At 64.7% G+C, this 17,704-nt stretch overlaps 4 protein-coding genes, 1 long non-coding RNA gene and 1 other non-coding gene across 28 annotated transcripts in view; 3 read left to right on the top strand and 3 right to left on the bottom strand.

Annotated features, from left to right (window-relative positions):
• The window catches only part of PHRF1 (PHD and ring finger domains 1), a 31,603-nt gene extending 31,266 nt beyond the window's left edge, over positions 1-337 (bottom strand). Inside the window, exon 1 of the mRNA XM_085010353.1 lies at positions 278-337. The gene's annotated coding sequence lies outside the window, so the exon portion shown is untranslated. The remainder of the gene's footprint in view (positions 1-277) is intronic.
• A 4,419-nt stretch (positions 338-4,756) lies between these two features.
• On the top strand, positions 4,757-6,271 carry LOC146405004 (uncharacterized). The gene is made up of 2 exons (XR_014836662.1): positions 4,757-4,863; positions 5,338-6,271. It is a non-coding gene; the product is annotated as an uncharacterized LOC146405004 (long non-coding RNA).
• On the top strand, positions 5,002-5,077 carry MIR210 (microRNA mir-210). The gene has a single exon (NR_038514.1). It is a non-coding gene; the product is annotated as a microRNA mir-210 (primary transcript).
• A 1,572-nt stretch (positions 6,272-7,843) lies between the features above and the next one.
• RASSF7 (Ras association domain family member 7) lies at positions 7,844-10,507 on the bottom strand. Of its 4 annotated transcripts, none has more exons than XM_013989936.3 (6): positions 10,410-10,507; positions 9,714-9,844; positions 8,814-9,526; positions 8,545-8,673; positions 8,388-8,469; positions 7,844-8,303 (listed from the first exon to the last, which is right to left on the bottom strand). In XM_013989936.3, the coding sequence occupies exons 2-6, from the start codon at positions 9,835-9,837 to the stop codon at positions 8,272-8,274; spliced, it is 1,080 nt and encodes a 359-aa protein (XP_013845390.3). In that variant the 5' UTR covers positions 9,838-9,844; positions 10,410-10,507; the 3' UTR covers positions 7,844-8,271. The 4 variants fall into 4 exon arrangements, with proteins under 4 accessions (XP_013845390.3, XP_084866470.1, XP_020938211.2 ...); XM_085010344.1 differs by having other exon boundaries at positions 8,814-9,497; XM_021082552.2 differs by having other exon boundaries at positions 7,844-8,469.
• A 71-nt stretch (positions 10,508-10,578) lies between these two features.
• LMNTD2 (lamin tail domain containing 2) lies at positions 10,579-16,710 on the top strand. Of its 16 annotated transcripts, none has more exons than XM_085010308.1 (14): positions 10,579-10,902; positions 12,454-12,619; positions 12,708-12,860; positions 13,263-13,350; positions 13,461-13,616; positions 13,801-13,872; positions 13,959-14,047; positions 14,362-14,663; positions 15,033-15,138; positions 15,245-15,428; positions 15,512-15,631; positions 15,712-16,201; positions 16,300-16,352; positions 16,450-16,710. In XM_085010308.1, exons 2-14 carry the CDS (start codon positions 12,474-12,476, stop codon positions 16,579-16,581), a joined length of 2,091 nt encoding a protein of 696 aa, XP_084866434.1. In that variant the 5' UTR covers positions 10,579-10,902; positions 12,454-12,473; the 3' UTR covers positions 16,582-16,710. The 16 variants fall into 16 exon arrangements, 13 of the variants coding, with proteins under 13 accessions (XP_084866434.1, XP_084866436.1, XP_084866428.1 ...); XM_085010310.1 differs by having other exon boundaries at positions 10,668-10,902; positions 12,457-12,619; XR_014836651.1 differs by having other exon boundaries at positions 10,678-12,085; positions 12,495-12,619; positions 15,309-15,428.
• Positions 16,651-17,704, bottom strand: part of LRRC56 (leucine rich repeat containing 56) — a 19,251-nt gene continuing 18,197 nt past the window's right edge. For all 5 annotated transcript variants that reach the window (XM_021082551.2, XM_085010338.1, XM_021082550.2 and 2 more), the window contains one exon: positions 16,651-17,576. In XM_021082551.2, the coding sequence (XP_020938210.2) occupies positions 17,287-17,576 (290 nt within the window). In that variant the 3' untranslated portion in view covers positions 16,651-17,286. The remainder of the gene's footprint in view (positions 17,577-17,704) is intronic.

The following is a 17,704-nucleotide window of genomic DNA, read 5'->3' as shown; positions in this document are numbered from 1 at the left end:
CTGTTTAATGAGTTATCGCCTTCCAGGTACACCAGTTTCCTGGAAGAACGTGTAATGCCTAGTCGCTCGCTAATTGGCTGCTCCTGACGTCCTCCCCGTCGAGGAGCTGGTACAGTCCGACCCTCCGCCCGCCGCCCAGGGCGAATGGGAGCGGCCGCCTGGCACACCTAGGGCCCCGCCCACAGCCCAGGCCCCGCCCACGCAGTGTCCCCGCCCCGCCCACAGCACGGGCCCCGCCCTCACGCCCCGAGCCCCACCCCGAGCCCCCACCCCGGACCTCGAGCGCGAGTCGCGGAGACCACCGCCTAGTTGGCCTGCGGGCGCTCCCTGAACCGGCAGCTGTGCACTTCCTGTTCACGCCAACCAAACACTGACGGAGCGTCAGCGCGGGCTCCTCCCGGCGCTGGGCGCAGCGAGGCCGAGCCCCCAGCCCCGCGCCCTGTCCAGTCCAGACACAGTAAACAATGAACGCTGCGAATCACTACACCGCGGGGTGTGTGAGGTGCTGATTCGTGCTGATAAAAAGATAAAGCTGAGCGGAGAGAATCCGGAGCTCAGGAGCCGGGAGGACTGCTGATGGCAGTTAGCTGGGGAGGATGGACCTGGCCAAGACGTGAGGACGGAGAGGGGCAGCCACGGGGAGAGCGCAGAGAAGCTGTCGGCACCCCAGAAGGGAGGCCCCGTGAGGCTGGGCCCTGGCGGGGAGCGGCCAGAGGCTCCGGGGTGCGGGGGTACTGGAGGGTCCTAAACAGGGCGACAGGCGCAGACTTAGAGGATCCCCTGGGCGGCAGCGGGTGAACAGACTGGAGCAGAGCCGGGGGACCAGTCAGGAGGCCACTTCGGGGACCCCCGTGGTGCCGGAGGGGGCGGGGGGTGGCAGCTGTGGGGAGCGATTAGCTTCCGTAAGTTGTGAAGACAGAACCGAAGAGGATTTTCGGAGGGGTTGGATGTGAGATTCCAGCTAAAAAGGGGAAAAAGAAAGTTTCTTGAAGCCAGGGGAAGAAGTACATGAAGAAGAACGCCTGGGGGGATTGAAGTGGGGGTCCCTGGCAGCGCGGGTGGGGGGTGGTAGCGGGCAGCTGAAGGGAGTTTAAGGAGAATGTGAGGAGAGCAGTCAGCCCGAGAGGAGCACCCAGTGGGAGGGAAACAAAAGTGGAAGTAGCTGAGAATGCGCCCACGGGCGAGGGCTGTTCTGTTCCTTTTGCTTATGTGGCCTGGAGAAATAACTAGATCTTATGGGCTCTGGAAGGGACTTTGCAGGAAGGAAGAATGGATGGTGCCAGAGAGTCGAGGGACTCAGAAGAGAACCTTCGTGGGGGGGGGGGATGTCTGGCACAGCACAGTACCCCTTGGATGTCACCGGAGGGGACACTTGGGCTCTCAGTGTATCAGTGACATGACCTCAGGAGAGATCCTCAAGCCTTCTGTGCCTTAGTGTCTCTGGCTGTAAAGTAGTGATGTTGAGGGCAGGATGGGGGAGCACAGGGACAGCAGTTCAGATGGGGTCTGGCATGGCCAATACCCTGCCCCCCCCACTTCTGCATGGTCTTGGCATGTGCTGGCCCCTCTACACTGCCAGAGCCCACTGGATAGGAGGAGAGTGCCCTATAGAGGGTCCCAAATGGGGGAGGGGTGGGAGTACCTGCTGAAGCTCCTGGGAAGGGGTTGGACAAGCAGCTTATGGCCAACTTGGAGCCCCCTTGGAGAGGACCAGCCCTTCCCACCGTTGTCTGCAGCTGCTCCTAGGGGCTGCTGGAAAAATTATTGTAAGAAACACATGCACCCATAGTGAGACACAATTATGTCTTCAGCAGGCATCTTCGGGTAGTGAACAACCTACCCAGCCATGCCAGGCTTTGCTCAGACGTGGGATGTGTCCCCAGGGAACTCGCCTATAACCTCTGGTCTGGTCCCAAACCGAGCACAGGTGATACCGCTTGAAAGCATAGGCACACACACATAATTCCATGTCCTGGTGCCCCCCAATAATTCACTCTCCTACATGCACGTGGGCACCTTCCAGGTACACACCCCTGTCATGGCTGTCACCTCACGTGCACACTGATTGGTCACTCACCTGCCACTTCCCACATACTAGTGCCAAGCAAGGACACTCCTGGCACTCTGGCCACACATCCCTCACAGACCTGCACCCTGAGGCCGTCACTGGGTCCTGGTGTGGACTGGCATGACACATTCCTGCCCCTCGTAGGCCCAGGCGGCCCAGACATGGGATGCACCCTCCTCTCCTCGCGCTGGCAGAGGGTGGAGCTGGACAGAGAGCTCCCTTGGTTCTGTCCAGCCCAGGCCAGCCCTTTCCCCTGCCAGAACACACAGGGCTAGAGACAGGAAGGGCTGCAGGCCCTGAATTAAGAAGGTGGGTGTCTTAGTGACCCGGGTGGCTTAACAAACTTATTTTCTGACAGTCCTGGAGGCCAGAAGTCCAAAATCTAGGTTGACAGCTGTGCTGCCTCTGAGCTCTGTAGAGAGAAGCCCTGCTTGCTGCTCCTAGTTTCTGTTGCCCAGACTTCCTGGGCTGAAGCCACATCGCCCCCATCTTGCTTCAGTCTTCACCTGGCCCTCCTTCCCCCACCCACCCCCAGCTCTCTTGCTCTCTCTCTGGCCACATGCTGGGCATGCAGAAGTTCCCGGGCCAGGAATCAAACCCGCACCACAGCTGTAACCAGACTAACAGCAGCAACAATGCTGGATCCTTCCCCCCTTAACCTGCTGAGCCATGAGGGAACTCCACCTATCTCTTGTCCATCTCTCCCTATTTTTTTTTTTTTTTTGGTCTTTTTAAGGCCTTCCCGTGGCATATGGAGGTTCCCAGGTGAGGGGTTGAAGCGGAGCTGTAGCTGCCGACCTACACCACAGCCACAGCAATGCTGGATCCTACTGAGTGAGGCCAGGGATCGAACCTGCATCCTCATGGATCCTAGTCAGATTTGTTTTAGCTGAGCCAAGATGGGTAACTCCTCCTCTATCTCTTATAAGTACACTTGACATTGGATTAAGGATCCACGCAGCTAATCCAGGATGATTTCATCAGGATAACGTAATTACAAGTGCAAAAACCCTTTCTCCAAGTGAGGGAATATTCGCAGGGTCTAAGCATTGGGACAGAACATATCTTTTTGAAGGGCGACCATTCAATCCACTGCAGAGGGTGATATAGGGTGCATTTTGACCTGGCAGGAGTGGGGGCACTGCTGGGGCTTGAACCAGGAACTTGGAGTCACCCTGACTTCTGGCCTGTCCTTGTCCCTGTCCCAGACTTCTCTCCTCCAAACCTCTGCCCTCTCTGCCACCCCCAGTCATACCCTGTCCTGAAAGGTGTGGGCCTCCTCAGGGGCCCCACAGATGGTTAAGGGTTCCTGGAAGACCCACAGATCCAGGCCTTGCTGTCCCCTCAACTTCTGACCCCCAGGCAAACGAAGCTGGCTCCTCCCTCCTGCCCCAGCCATGGGGCCACACCCCACAACACCCCACACCCCACAACACCCTGCTCTGGATTTCTACACTCAGGCTTCAAGCAGATGCCCCAGAGCCCTGCACTTAGCCACCTGGGCAACAATTTCGAGGGAAGAAATGAAATGACCAAGAGGGCGGGAAGGGTGCAGGAGGGGCCTGTGGTGCTGGTTTTGTGGCAGCTGGTGGGCTCCAGCCCAGGCTTATGTGCAATGCAGGGAGGACAAGGAGTGGGGTGTGAGCTGGGGGACAGGTGGGCTGCAGAGAGCCACCAGGCTGGCTGAGGGTGAGGCTGAGGTGGTACTGCCGCTGGGCCAGCGACCAGGGTGGCAGTGGGGGACAGAGGGCCCTTTGGAGCTGCCTAGAGGTGGAGAATGAGGTCCTCCAGGGCAGGTGCCAGGGGCGCCGCTTGATTTGAGGCAATTAGGGAAACAGGGGACTTCTCAGTTACTTTGGAGTGGGCACAGAGGTCTTACAAGGACCCTTGTGTCAGGAACAAAAGCGAGGTAGCTCTCTGCCCGGTGAGGGGGCCAAATAACCCCTGATCCTCAGGGAGGCTGGGAGGGGAGTGGGAAGAGAAGGGCCCAAGACCCCTCTGGCTGCCAGCTTGGGGCTCCACCTGATGGATAACTCCAGGTCTGACCCGATCTGTTCCCTTGACGCACACCTTTTCAACACCCGGACAAGACCGGGCAGAGGTCGGGGTAAGCGGCCGAGGGCCCTGCGCCCCGTGCTGCGGCCCCTCCAGACTCGCACTCCGAGCCGTTCGTGGCCACGGATGCCACAGGGGTTACCCGGAGTCCCTAGGGCCAGCCCGCGGGCGGGGCAATCCAGGCCGAGCCGGAGTCCCCTCCCCCGCAACCAGACCGCCCCGGAGACCAGCCCGGAGGCGCGGGCAGGAGGGGGTCGCCAGGGAGCGATCCAGGCTACGTGCCCCGGAGCCCGCGGGCGCCGGGAGAGCCCCGGGCGCGAGGCGGCAGTGCGAGGCAGCCTGGCCGTCCCACCGCTGGGGCCGACGAGGGTAGCGCCTCGGATGGATCCACCCGCCCCAGCCGGCGGGGGAGCAGCCCCGGGCGCCTCGCTGCGGCGCAGAGCCCGCCGGCCCCGCCCGGCAGGTGGCGGCCCCGCCCCGAGGCCGACGTGCGGAAAGGAACGCGCCGGCCGCGCCCGCGAGGGGCCGCGCGGCGGTGGGCGTGGCATCCAGCCCCCGGCTCGCGCCCACTGGCTGCGGTGCGGCAGGGCGGGCCCTGCTCGGCCGACCATTGGCTGCTGGACCTGGGTATTTGCATGCGGGCCTGGCGCGGGGCGCGGGGCCGGCGGGGGTGCGAGGGGCCCGCGGCCGCCACAGAAGTTGGGCCGAGAGCCGGCGACGGCCCCGCGCCGGGGTCGCAGGTGACACGCGAGGGGTCCCAGGCCGGCGGGCGGGAGCTCGGGCCAAACAAGGGCAGCGGGCTCAGACAGCCAACTTGGAGGGGCGGGAGGGGTCGGGGGTGGGGGACGACCCCTCCGCCCGCCCCGCGGTCCCTCCAGGCGCAGGGCAGCCACTGCCCACCGCACACTGCGCTGCTCCGGACCCACTGTGCGTGTGACAGCGGCTGATCTGTCCCTGGGCAGCGCGACCGCCCGGGTCCCTCTGTGACTCTGCTCTGTCGGGCAGGGGACAGCCACATCGGGTCGGAGGGCGCGCGCCGAGGCGGTGGGAGGCGAGGGCGCCCCTGTGGATCGGGTGTGCCTGTCTGCTCCCAGCAGTTGGGTGGGTGGGTGGAAACGGGAGACTTTTAGGGGCCTTCGCTGCCCTCCGCAGGAGAGGGCTCGGGTTGGACCAGATGTCCCCTTGGAGGGAACCCTCTTTTCCCTGTGTCTCAGGGTGCCAGGATGTGCAGAGTTCCTGGGACCGCCTTCTGGATGTCGCCATGCTGAAGGCAGCCCTGGGCAGGCATCGGTGTTGTGGTGGGACCGTGGACATCAAGACCGGAACCTCCAGAACCAGCCTCTTGAGGGCCACTTCAAGGAACTTTCTTGTGGGATAGTGACAGATTTGACTTCTGTGTGTGTTTTGCTGCTTCAGCGAGGCCACTGAGGGAGTCAGGACTCTGAAGACCCTTTTGTGGTGCCCAGCGACATGCCCCTCGGAGAGGTGGGGGTTCCCTGGGGCCTGCCCTCGCTGTTGGCTGTTCTCAAGTTCACCGTGAAGATCTTGTGGTCGTGGAGCATGCCCAGAGCAGCCTCTCGGCCCACAGATGCCAGCATGCTTGTGGCAGGCCTTGTCCTCTCTCCCAGTTGGGGGGGGTGGGGGGCAGGAGAAGGCTGGACTTGGACTCCCCTTCCGAGGGACCCTGCCCTAACTAACGGTTGTGTGGTGTACTGAGTGTCACATCCAGCAGCCTGGGCACAGCCGGGTTCTGGGGGTGGCAGGGAGGCTGTCGATGGCTTTGGGGTTGAGAACTAGCAGAGCTGCCACCAGGCAGTGACTTAGTGTCTGACCCTCGTTGGACCCTGGTGCTCTCAGCCAGCCCCAGAGGGCGCTTCTGTGCTGGGGTCAACAGGAACTCAGACCCATCTCAGGCAGGGTGCTGACCCTTTCCCTCAACACGGTCTGGCCCTGCAGGTGACAGCGAGGCCGGCTGTCCCGCACCCCGTCTGGTCCTGCCGCAGCTCTAGGGAGCTGGCTGGTCTGGCCCAGTCCTGCCCCGCCATCAGCTGCTAAGGAGGAGCCAGGCCTTTTCTCACCGCGGCACATACCACACAGGTGTTTCAAAGTACAGTTAAAACTCAAAAGTAAACTTTCCAGCAACTTAAAGATTTGCTTAGTGATCTGAAGCACTTCCGGCAACTTTTGGGGGGTGTGGGGTTTTCTTCACCTGGAACAGCCACAGAAGCAGAACACAGCGGCTGCCTGAGGGCCCCCTCTGAAGTGGAGAGGAGGGCTCAGTAGCTTCCTTGGAGCCAGTGTCAGGCCAGGGACAGGTCCCTGGCCGTGGCTTCAGAATTAACAGGCGTTCCCTGGAGGCAGACACAGACCAGGATGTGCAGGCTCAGCCGGCTCACCCTGCTGCCCTTGGGGCCGGGAAAGTGCATGGCCCTGGGAGGGGTACGGCTGCTCCTCCCCCTCCCCTGTGTGTGGAGCGTGGTCCCTGGGTGGCACCCGGCCCTCCCTCTGCTGGCCTGTGTGCCTGGCTTGGGCGAGGACGCCATGCTCAGGCTCAGGGCTCCCGCCCAGAGGTCCACCCAACACTCCTGAGCACAGCTGGGGGCCACAGGTGAAGGGGCAGGCCCCTTGGACTGGTGGTGAGGCCTTACCAGCCTCTGCACCCCAGGCTGCACCCTGTGTGACCCTGTGCTTGGGCCTATCTGGAGACACAGGTCAGGCAAGTCCAGGCTGCCGTGAGCCGGGCTGCAGGCTCAGGCAGGAGTGGAGGAGACAGAGGCGGGGATGGGCTGGGGGCTTCAGGGCCCCAGCGTCCTCTGACACGGGGTTCCTTTTGCCACTTGGAGCCACTTCCTTTCTCTGGACCATCCCAGGCAGGAAGTACCAGTCCTAGTTACTCCCGCAGGCTGTGCTCTCAGTTGCCTTGCTTCTTGTGCTCAGGACTTCATGTCCTCCATGGTCTGCCCCAAATGAAGTGGGGAGCGCCAGGCCCAGCTCAGAGGCCCCCCATGGAAGGGCTGAATCCACCCCCTGTTCCTTAGTATGCACGCCTCAGAGTCCCCCAGGATCTGGCCATCAGACCTCCAGTCCCAGCCACAGCCCTGAAAGGTGAGAGTCTATGGGACATGCCAGGACCAGGACTGTGTTTAGAGCTTGCCCTGCCCCAGTTTAAAGGCTGCAGGCAGGCAGCAGAGGCTTCATGGCCACCTGGGGAGTTGACATGGGGTGTCAGGGCGGCCACACCCTCAAAGGGCCAGCAAAGCTCCCTGGGCCTGGCAGACCCAGCACAGGAGTCCAGGGCCTGCCTCCACGAGCAAGCTTGCAAGAAACCTGATGGACAGGTCTGGCATGTCCTTGAGTGCTCATATCCAGGAGCCACCCCTGAGGGGGCAGCAGGTCAGAGAAGAGGAGCCAGGCAGAGAGGGGTCCAGACAGAAACCCAGGTCAGTGCTGAGGCTGCTTCAGGCCCTAGACGATCCAACTCTCATCCCAGGCTCAGGCTGCCAAGGGAGGCCCCGCCCCCAACACCCAGAAGGTGGGTGGACACAGCAGCCTGCAACGTGAGACCCCAGGAGCCCCAGCTTTGGACCGACTGGCCGCTGGTCCCTGGGAGCCCTCCACCTCAGGATCCCTGGCTGTGGCCAGCTCAGGTAGCTCAGGTGCTACCCCGAGACTGCGTGGAGTCTTAAGTTCTGGACCCCGCAGATCCTCAGGACACACTCATGCCAAGCAGGCAGTTTATTGAGGTTTTGGCCTTGGGGAGGGAGGCAGCATACACCTGGACCCGCAAACGCACAGGCTCAACGCAAGACCCGTGCACCTCCCAGCCCCAGCAAGGAGCTGTGGCCTTCAGGGCCTAGTGGGTCCTGAGCTGGCATGCCCCAAGCTTCTCCAGGGGTCTCGGCAACTTGACAAAGACTAGGGTGACCAGCCTCAGCCTCCCCTGCCCCCTGCAGCAGAAACCCTAGGGCCCCGAGGTGTCCTGTCTTGGGCCCAGGGTACCAGGGCTTCCCCCCACACGGGGGGGCAGAGCCCTCCGTGACCACGGGCTCTCCTGTCATCCAGGCTGGACCGGCCTGCGCTGGCCTTGCTCGTGTCGTCAAAGCCCAGGGCTGGGCTGGCAGCGGATGTCCACTCTCGGGCAAGAGCTGCTACCTCCAGGAGTTCTGCCTCATGGGGGCAACTGTGGGAAGGACAGGGGCTGAGAGAGTGAGGGAACCTCCCCCAAGGGTCTCATCCCACACGCAGAGCGGGGAGATACACGTACTCTCTGGGCTCAGGCTGGACACCAGGGCGGGGCTCTGGGGGGCTCCCGGGAGGGGCTCTTCTCTGGCCGGAGGCAGAAGGTCCTGTGGGGAGAGCAGGTCAGCTTGGAGCTGGGCCAGGCCTCCACGACCCCGGCTTCCCTCCAGAACCACCCTGACCTGCGCGCTGGGGGGGGCCCTGTCCGGCCGTGGGGGTGGTGGCAGCGCAGCCCCGGTCTGCTGGATGAACTGCTGCAGGTTACACTGGCGCAGCTCCCGGTTCAGCTCCTCCAGCTCCTGGGCCTGGGCCTGGGGCACATAGGATCCCTCAAGGGCATGGCCGTGGAGAGCCACAGCCCGGTGCGCTCCCTTGTCTGGTCCTGGGACCAGCACCCAAATCCAGCCAAGACGGGGGAAACGGGCAGGGCTGCAGGGTCCTGTGGGCTCACCTTCAGGGCGTGCTCAGCAGCCTCCAGGGCCCTGCCCACCAGGGAGAGGCTGCCCTGCACCTCCACACTCTGCCGCTCCTGGGCAGCTAGGTCCTGGCGCAGGCGTTCTGTGGCAGAGGCTGTGGGTGAGGTGGGCCCAGGGGCTTCTGTGGCCAGCTGTATCTCAGCTTCCAGGGCGCGGGCCTGGGCATCCAAGGCCTGCAGCCGGGCGGCGTGCTCTGCTGTGGCTGCGCTCAGCGCCTGCAGGCGTGCCTGCCCCTCACGCTCCCGTGCCTGCTCCCGCCGCAGCTCCTGCTCCCAGAAGGCTTCCTGGCCCAGCTCTGCTGCGTTCCTCCGCACCCTTCGCTCCCAGCCCTGCAGGTCTGTGCAGCAGCCTGGCATTGGTGCCACTGAAGCCACAGGCTCAAGTGGCACAGGGCTGGGGGCTGGCCCAGGACACCCCAGGCTGAAGGTCAGGGCTTTGTGGGGCTCACGGTCCAATGCTGGTCGAGGCTTTGGGGGAAGGCTGGCTCGGATGGGGCAGCGCTCAGGGGGTGGGCAGCTGTCCGAGGAGGGCCTCCCAGCCAGGCTGGGTCCTGTCCGCCTCAGGACAAACTGAACATCGCTGGCAAACTGTCCACAGGTAGCCTGGGCACCCACTGGACACTCCTGGGGTAGCAGCTGCCGTTCCTTCTCTTTGAGACGCTGTACAAGCACAAAGCGGCCTGTTTGGCCTGGAGTGGGGAGAGGGGCCAGTCAGCCTACATCTGCGGCCCTCCATCCCTCTGGCTTGAGCCATTAGGGAAGGGCAAGTGGGACCAGCAAGGAGGGCTCCACCCTCCTTGGGGGAGGAAGGGGCCAGAGGGCCAGGCCCCACCCCAGGTGCACCTGCTGGATCCATCTGTGCCCCAGGGGACTCACCTATCGCTTGGGCTAGTGCGATGACCACTTCCTGACAGGTGGTTTGCTCTGACACCCCACACACCACGCGCTGGATGCCATCAACCCATACCTTCAGCTCCATGGCTGCCAGTCCTGAGAGCATCCCTGTTCTGCAGGGAGGGTAAAGGCCACCAGGTCAGGCCCTGCCTGGACCCAACTCAGTCTGGTTCTCTTCCTCCTCCGGGCCTGCCCCCCACTCTCAGAACTTGCTCAGGACTGCTGCCCCTCAGCGTCTGGTACCCAGCTCCACCCGCAGGCCGCACATTCCTGGGGGTGGGGTGGCAGGGACCAGCGCCCCCCCCAAAGGGGGAGCCAGAGTGCCCTCTCTCACCGCACACGGAGGCTTCCCCACTTTCCAGCCTGCTGTCGCCCCGCCCCACTCCCGGAACAAGGCAAATCATTAACCAGACCAGGCCACCTGGCTCAGAGGGTACAGCCCCTCCCAAAGGGCGCCCGCGAGCAGACCTCGGCCCTCGGGATCGCCGCACCCGGCGCAGGAGGCCCTTCCGCACTCCCGCCCTTCCCGGCGCTCGCCCGCCAGGCCGCCGTCCTTGCCCGGGGCCCGTGCAGGTGCGGCGCGGCCCCCACGCCAGCCTGGCTTGCGTCCCTCCGTCGGAGTCGCCTTCCCGAGCTGCGCCTGGTGCTCTGGAGGGCCCAGGACCCAGCGCGGCTCACCTGGGCGCCCGCCGGGCTCCGGAAGCCGGACGCGAACTGGCTGCCGCCGGGCGCGGAGCGCCGCCGCAACCTGCCGCCTCCACCGCCTCGGGAGCGCCCCGGCCCGCCACCCCATTGGCCCAGAGCCCGCGCGCCCCGCCCCCCATCCTCCATTGGCTCCAAGGCGCGCACTGCCCGCCCCGCGCCAACGCCCATTAGCCACCTACTCCGTGCCTCGCCTCGGGCCCTCCCCATTGGCTCCCCGCCCGCCCCGCCCCCGGCGGCGCCCAGGTGTGGGCGGGGCTCCGTGGCGCCGAGGGGCGGACAGAGCCAGGGTACAAACACTCCAAGTCCGCGGACAGCGCGGAAGAGTGTCTCAGCTCGCCATCGCAGGCGGCTCACGGGGCAGGTGTCTAACCCCGCTCCCCAGCCGACTTCCACAGAAGCCGCCCAGTCTGATGAGTCTCTCGCCTAGAAGGGGGGACGCCGGCCTGGGACTGCGGTTGAGCCCAGAGTGAGAGGGGCTGCGGGGCCAGAGCCGCCCCTATCTCTGCCCGATAGGCCAGCGTCGGAACGCACAGGGGTCTGGGGAATCCTAGCGAGGGGGAGTGCAGCTGGTTGGTCGCAGTCGTCACCTCCAGGCTGACAATCCTAGCGGGGGAGGGGGCGGCCCTGAGGTTTCCCGGGACAAAGGCCCTGGGCTCTTTGTCTGAGGCTACTTCCCCCAACCCCTTCCTGCCCCCAGTGGGGCCCAATGCCTGCCCTTGCTCTGGACACATTCTTCTGCCAGGCCAGCCCTGCTGTCCCACCAGGAGACTCCAAGCCTGGGCAGCAGCCAGGGCCCCTCACTCTTTCAGTGTTCCTTACGCGGGCCAGCAGTGAGAGCGTTTAGTCTGTACCGCCCCAATTAGACTGAGCCATAGCAGAGGAGGGGTGTCTTCTGTCCCACCACAAGCTCTACAAGAGCAAAGGCTGAAAGGTTGAAAGTCTGAATGAATGAAAGTAGGGTGACAGTGGGGGCAAAGACTGGAGGGCATGGGTCTGTGACCTCACTTTGTCCTGGGCAGAGGGAACAATTGCCATTGTTATGCAAATGTCCCCAGGGCTCTTTGTGGTGGCTCAAGTGATGGAGGTGGATGGAGGGGGTGGGTGAAGCTTCTGTCTTGGGGGTTAGGCAAACAGCCGCTGAAGGCAAAGAAGCCGAGGGAGGTGCTCAGGAGGGGGCCCACTGCCAGTCAGAGCTCAGCCACCTCTCACCCAGGTTCTCAGGGCTCCACCCCATCCTCTCCCCTACCCCGTTTGCTCAGCCCCCCTGAGGTCCACATTCTCAGGAAGCCCATCCTGCTGGCCCGTGGACACACAGCGCGTCAGTGGCCCCAATACCCACTGATCACCACAGTCAGGCCGTAGGGTGGAACAGGGTTTGTTGGGGGTGTTGGGCTGAGTGGGTGACCATAACAGGCTCTCTCGGTCACTCTGTCCCCTAGGCCTGCTGAGGTTAGCTGGGCAGTAGGTCAGCCTCTCACAGCTTCTTCATGCTGAGCCAGGACGTGGGCCCAGGGTTCACCCAGGGCCCTGGTCTGGGGTCTCCCTGGAGGCTCCTGGTAACAATAACCCCTCCCCTCGTGGGTGCTGGTTTCCATGGCAACACTATGGAGCCTCTCTCTCCCCAGGCCCACTTGGATTTCAGGCCTCAGGTGAGTGCTGGGGAGAGGGCCTGAGGGGACAGGGATGTCACTGGCAAATTTCGAGCACCCCTGGGGACCCTCGCGCTAGGCTGAGGGGCAGGGCCTCAGGGCCTGGAGAGCAAAGGTGATAAGGAATGTGTGAACACCCAAGTGATATTCCTAGTCAGAAACACACAGGTGAGGACACCCGCGTGACTGGCAGTCTGCTGTCCTATAGGGCAGAGCCCACCCCCACACACACGCCTCAGTGCGTAAAGCCCTGCGAACCAGCCGTGCTGTCTGGGGCTGTAGTGCAGGCCCATGTGTGTATGCCCATGTACCCAGGGGTGCCCACGCACGGGACATGAGACACATAGCCCCACTACCCCTCCTCTCAGCAGCCCCACAGACATCAAGGATGGCCCCTACGTCTTGTCAGGAGGCTGAAGAAGCTGAGGAAAAGGACCTCCCAGCCCTTTCGGACCCTCCAGCTGGCCCACCTGCAGACCACGTGGCTCCTGCGTGCCCTCAGGACACCAAGCCCAGCTTCTCCGTCAATCTGCAGTAAGGAGGCAGGGCGGGGTGCTCAGGGCTTGGACTGGACCCGCCAGACAGCGAGCCCAATCAAATGGGAGGGACTGTGGCATTACAGGGTGGCCCCAGAGTCCCTGGACCCCCACACCCTGAGGCTGCTGTGGAAGCAGTGGGAACTAGAGATCCAGGCCCTGCGGTGGGCCGTCCAGAACCACCAGGATGCCCGGCGCTGCCGTATCCTGCAGGAAGTGGCTGGGCTTCCACCAGAGAGGTCAGCAGGGAGGTGCTGGTCCCCCGGCCCACACCCCTCCTTGTCCCCTGTCCCTAACTCTTGGTTTATGTCTGACTCCAACCTTAACCTTCGAACCTGACCAAGGCTCCAGTCTGACTCCCCAGCACCCGACCCTCACGCTGACCTTTGCCCGGTTCCTTATCTGGCCCGGATCCCTCACCCTAATCTACTGAAAACCCACCCAGACTCTAGCCCCGCACATGTTCCTGGGTGCTGAACCCAACTGGACCTCACCTCTGACCTAGACCTCTTCAGGGCCTGCCCTGGCCTGGCCCGGTTGCACTCTGTGCCCTCAGGCCCCCAGCGACGATGAAGAGAGTCCCCCCGTCCCCTCCCTGGCTGCTGACCCGAGCTGGCCGCTGAGGTTGCCCCTCCCCCCAGGAGCTCGCGCAGTCGGGAGAAGATCCTGCAACACCAGGTCCAAAAGCTGATGCTGGAGTTGAAAGAGCAGAAGGAACAGGCCCAGCTGGTGAGGGGCGGGGGGGATCGGGGAGTGGGGCTTGGGACCCAGGCTGGGCTGAGGCTCAGGGACCAGGGTCTGGAAAAGGCCCTGCCCACCTGTGGGCCCTCCCCCAACAGGAGGAGGTGCACTTGGAGGAGCGGCTTCTGCAGGCCGGGAACACGCTGCAGCAGCTGGAGGCTGAGCTGCAGGCCTTCCAGAAGTCCTGCCTCCTGCAGCTGGCCCGCTCCTCCTGGGTGGGCCGCATTCTTCGATCTTCCACAGGCAGTGTGGAAGTGAGTCTGTGCCCTGGGGCCCCACCCTGCCAGCCAGCCCACCTGCCTGCCTGGGAAACCTGCCCCTCGGGCTGCCTGGAGGGCACCTCAGGTGCTCGTGGGGTCAAAGCGGAGGAGTTGTGTTGGGCAGAGGAGGGCCCTTCGCCCCAGCTCCGGCCGGCTGGTCTCCTGTCCCCTTTGGCAGGTGGTAACGGCAGAGACCCTGATGGACCCCAGCGACTTCTCTGAGAGCCAACCGGCCCCCGCTGCTGGGGAGGTAGGCGAGGCCCTCCGGGCGTGTTCTTGGCAGGAGGGGAGGGTCCTGCAGGAGGGAGGGTCACATGCCTGTGGCTCCCTGGCCAGGGTTTCCGGCTGGAGGATGTGGACTGGAACAGCATCGCCCACCGGTACCCCAACCTCTTCACCGACTCTGAGTTCAACACAGATCAAAAGTAACGCCACTGGGTGGGGACTCCTGGGGACGAGGGGAGGGAGGGCTTGCCTTGGCTGGTGTGGACCACCCTTTGGTGTCCCTGGGACAGGTCCCTCCAACCCTCCAAACGTCATTTCTCTGATCTGTAGGGTGGGGTTAGGGATGAAGGGCAAGGGCTCTGGGGCCATCTCTGTCCAGCCACGAGCCCTTTTCCTCGGCCGGGCCCTAGGGACCATGGCCACAACTTGGTGTGCCCTGCTCCCCTTATGGAGGTTGGATGGCCTGGGGTCCAGGAGCTGAAGCCATGGACCGTGAGCTGATCTTGGCCCGCAGGCACCCCCGGGCCCCGCCACCCCCACAGCTCCCACCAGCCACACCATCTGACCAGCGGAGCTCCGAGCTGTGCTGTCGGCGCAGGGAGCAGCGTCTCAAGAGTGTCGAGTGGAGCTCCCCACCCTTGGGTGGCACCAGCAGCTCCGGGGGTGCTGGCTCCGACTCCAGCAGCTGCGGGCCGGCTGCACATTATCGTATGCAGAAAGTAACTGGGGACCCTCCCCGGGCACCAGGCCACACTTCCGAGCAGATGGAAGCACGGGCACAGAGCCTCTGCGGGGACAGTCAGGCCCCATCAGAAGGTGGATGGGGGCGGTCTCCTCTGGTTACTCCCCCCTGCCGGGCTGTGATCTCTGCCACAAGCCCTAAAGGCCATCCCGCAGCCTTCACAGCAGCCCATCCTGCAGCCTTCACAGCAGCCCAGTGTGAGGTGGTTGGGGCCCCTCCGCCCCATCCCTAGGGTGTAGGTGGTTTAGGAGGACTCCTGCCACTGCCCCCGTGCTCCGGCTTGAATCCCACTCTCCTCAAACAAGTACTGCCAGCCAGCCCTCTGCTGCCCTCAGCTGCCAGGGTCCAGCTATCCCTCCTGCCTGGGATCAGCCTCACACAGACCCTCCGGGTGCTGCCAGCCAGGTTTGGATGCTGCTTATAGGGTCTCGCCTCCCGGACAGGCCGTGTCCCTCTGGATCTCTGGAAAACGCACTTAGACCGACCACGCATGACAGTCCACTTGTCCCGTGAGGATCCCCACCTGCAGCATCCTAGGACCTACCCAAGGTGAGGCGGGGACCTACCCCAGGGTGGGGGCCCAGGGGTCTCCTAGTGGGACCACTCGGGAGGGGCTGAACGTCTAGGCACAGCGCCCCTGCCCGGCTCTGCCCAGACCCGTGGGGCTGAAGATCGCGGCAGTGAGCCGCCACCAGAGGTTCGTGCGCATCCTCAACCAGTCGCAGGAGGAGACCGCCGATCTGGGTGGCTTCGTGCTGCAGCAGCTGGTGCGGGACGTCCCTGTGTGCATGTACCGCTTCCCACCCAGCACGCTGCTGGCGCCACGGCACCACATCACGGTGCGCCCCGCTCCCTGCCACCCTCGCGGCCCCGCCCTGGCCCCCTGCTGGTGCTCACCCGCCGCCCCCTGCATCGTCCCCAGGTATGGGGCGAGGCGCCCAGCAACACCAAGCAGCAGCAGCGCTCCTCCCTGGGCAGGAGGCCCGTCCACTTCCACTCCAGCCGGAGCTGCGTGACCCTCCTCCTGAACACCCAAGGCGAGGTCAGTGCGGATCCGGGCGAGGGGAGGGCGGGCGGGCCTTGCGGGGTGAGGGTGAACACGCGCCCCTCACGGCCCCACAGGTCCTCAGCCAGCACCAGGCCCCGTACAGCGTGGCCCCCGACTCGAGAATATACGCTGACAACACCGACTTGTCCATCGATCGGTGTCCTTTCTCAGAGGAGGCTGGGCCCGGAGCCGAACTCACGGAGCAGCAGCCCCAGCTTCGAAACGCGCGCAAGGGTCGGAGGCTGGAGGCTCGGCCCAGGCGTGGGAGGCCGGGGTGCGGATCGCGGGTCTCTCAGTCCAAACGTGTTCCCCAGGACCTGACTCTTGGCAAAGACGGCAGACCCCCTCCCAGGACTGTCCCCACCTCCCAGGCCCCGGTCTCCTCCGGGACCACGCCCTCCCGCGGACCGACTCTGTCCTTCACGACCCGCACCCCCCACCCGCACCCCAGGACGCGGGTCGAACTGCCCCGCCTGAGCACCGGCCAGCCCCTCCGCCAGCGGGAGGTGCCAGCGCGGCCCGAGGGCGTGGCGAACCGCCCGGAGCTCCTGCCCGCCCTCCCGGGTGAGAGCTCGGTGGGGAGCGCCGCGGAGAGCGGGGCGGACGGCCAGGAGGGGGCGGCCGGCCGACCCCGCCCCACCATCGTCCACGGTCCCCCACAGAGACCGGGCTGGGCCCCGAGGACCGCCAGCCTAGGAGGGAACGCAAAGTCCGGGTGAGTGCAGGCCGGCGGGCGTCGGGGCGGCCCGGCCCCTCCCGCTCCTCCCCAGGCCCCGCCCCCAGCCGGCCCCTCTCAGGCTCCGCCCCCCCAGGTGTGCCGGAAGCGCGTGGACCGCGGCTGTCCCATGGTGGCGCTGTCGGTGCAGAGCACGGCCGAGAGCAGGTTCGGCTTCCGCTTCCTCAGCTGCCCGCCCATCACCGCGGACTCTCTACGGCCGGTGTAGGGCCCGCGCTGCGCGCCGTCCCGGTGACTGTAGCGGGCGATGCGGGGAAGAAAGCGCGGAGGCAGGCGGTGCCAGGTGCATAATTTATTGAACCCACGCCGCCTACTAAGTAAACCGCGTTTCTGTACACCTGAGAGTCGCAAATGATTCGTTTGGCCAGTTCCCTCGTTTGGCCTGCCCCGCGAGGAGGGAACTGGCCGCCGGGGGACCCGCAAGTCCATCAGGGATGGGAGGCCTGGCCACACCCAGGCTGGCCTAGGGCAGGCGCCTCCCCTCCCCGCGGGACCGCGGCAGCCCCGCGGTGGTTCAGCGCCCTGGGACAGCCGGGGGGCCGGCCTGGGAATGGACAGAGCCCAGCTCCAGCCTCCTGGGCCTGGGACCAACCCACTCTCATCCAGACCTGTGCCTCCTGAGAAGGCCAGGCCGCATGGAAGAGGGGGCCAGCTGGGCCTGAGGTGGGGCATTGGGCTCTCCCTCTGCCTACCCCTGGCGGTCCCAACGCCTGACTTCCCTCCACCAGGAGGGTCCTCTCCTGGGCCAGGCCCACTTCCCTCCCCCACACTCACCCAGATGCTCCGGGATCTGTGAGGCCAGGGTTCACATGGTGCTCCCCAGACCACACTGGGGCCACTGGCCACAGCCCAGGCCGGCCTGGCAGTGGGTGGGGGTTGGCGCTAGGGAGGGATTGGGCTGTGGTGATGGGGTTCAGGTGTGACACGCACCGGAGGCCAGGGGTCTGGCAGCTGGATCTGGTGCTGGCTTTGGGCCTGGACATCCTCTGGCTCGAGGGCTGGGGCCTGAGGCCACCTCCAGGGCTCTCAGGGCAGTCACTGCAGCCAGCCCCTGACCCGGGTCAGACCCCAAAGTCCCCAGGGCCCTAAGCCGGCGCCCCCGGAACTGCAGATCTGTGGACCCCCAGCTGCTGCCCCTGTCAGATGACATGAGGGACTTGGGCGGAGAGGGGATCAGGCTGTAGTCCAAGGTCCTGGAAGTCTCTGGAAAAGAAGGACAGAGACAGCATGTCAGACAAGAGCCCCCGAAGAGTCACTGTTGGGGGAGTTCCCCACGGGAGCAGCTGCAGTGCCCGCTGTGGCTCCTTCCCAGAGGCCTTCAGCGCTCTGCT

The sequence above is a fragment of the Sus scrofa genome, chromosome 2, assembly GCF_054392235.1.
Source record: "Sus scrofa isolate SSC_HxYL_T2T_F1_AM1 chromosome 2, Sscrofa_HxYL_maternal_Yorkshire_Landrace_v2.0, whole genome shotgun sequence".
Lineage (NCBI taxonomy): Eukaryota > Metazoa > Chordata > Mammalia > Artiodactyla > Suidae > Sus > Sus scrofa.
This window is presented reverse-complemented; position numbering and strand designations above follow the sequence as displayed.

Excerpts from the sequence above, each read along its gene's own strand:
- RASSF7 (XM_021082552.2), bottom strand. The coding sequence starts at position 9,837 with ATGCTCTCAGGACTGGCAGCCATGGAGCTGAAGGTATGGGTTGATGGC. Across the intron at positions 8,674-8,813 it reads CTGCTGAGCACGCCCTGAAG|GCCCAGGCCCAGGAGCTGGA; the intron begins GTGAGCCCACAG and ends TATGTGCCCCAG. Across the intron at positions 8,470-8,544 it reads GGGCCCCCCCCAGCGCGCAG|GACCTTCTGCCTCCGGCCAG; the intron begins GTCAGGGTGGTT and ends CTCTCCCCACAG.
- LMNTD2 (XM_085010301.1), top strand. The coding sequence starts at position 12,211 with ATGTGTGAACACCCAAGTGATATTCCTAGTCAGAAACACACAG. Across the intron at positions 14,664-15,032 it reads CAGTCAGGCCCCATCAGAAG|GCCGTGTCCCTCTGGATCTC; the intron begins GTGGATGGGGGC and ends CCTCCCGGACAG. Across the intron at positions 15,139-15,244 it reads CATCCTAGGACCTACCCAAG|ACCCGTGGGGCTGAAGATCG; the intron begins GTGAGGCGGGGA and ends GGCTCTGCCCAG.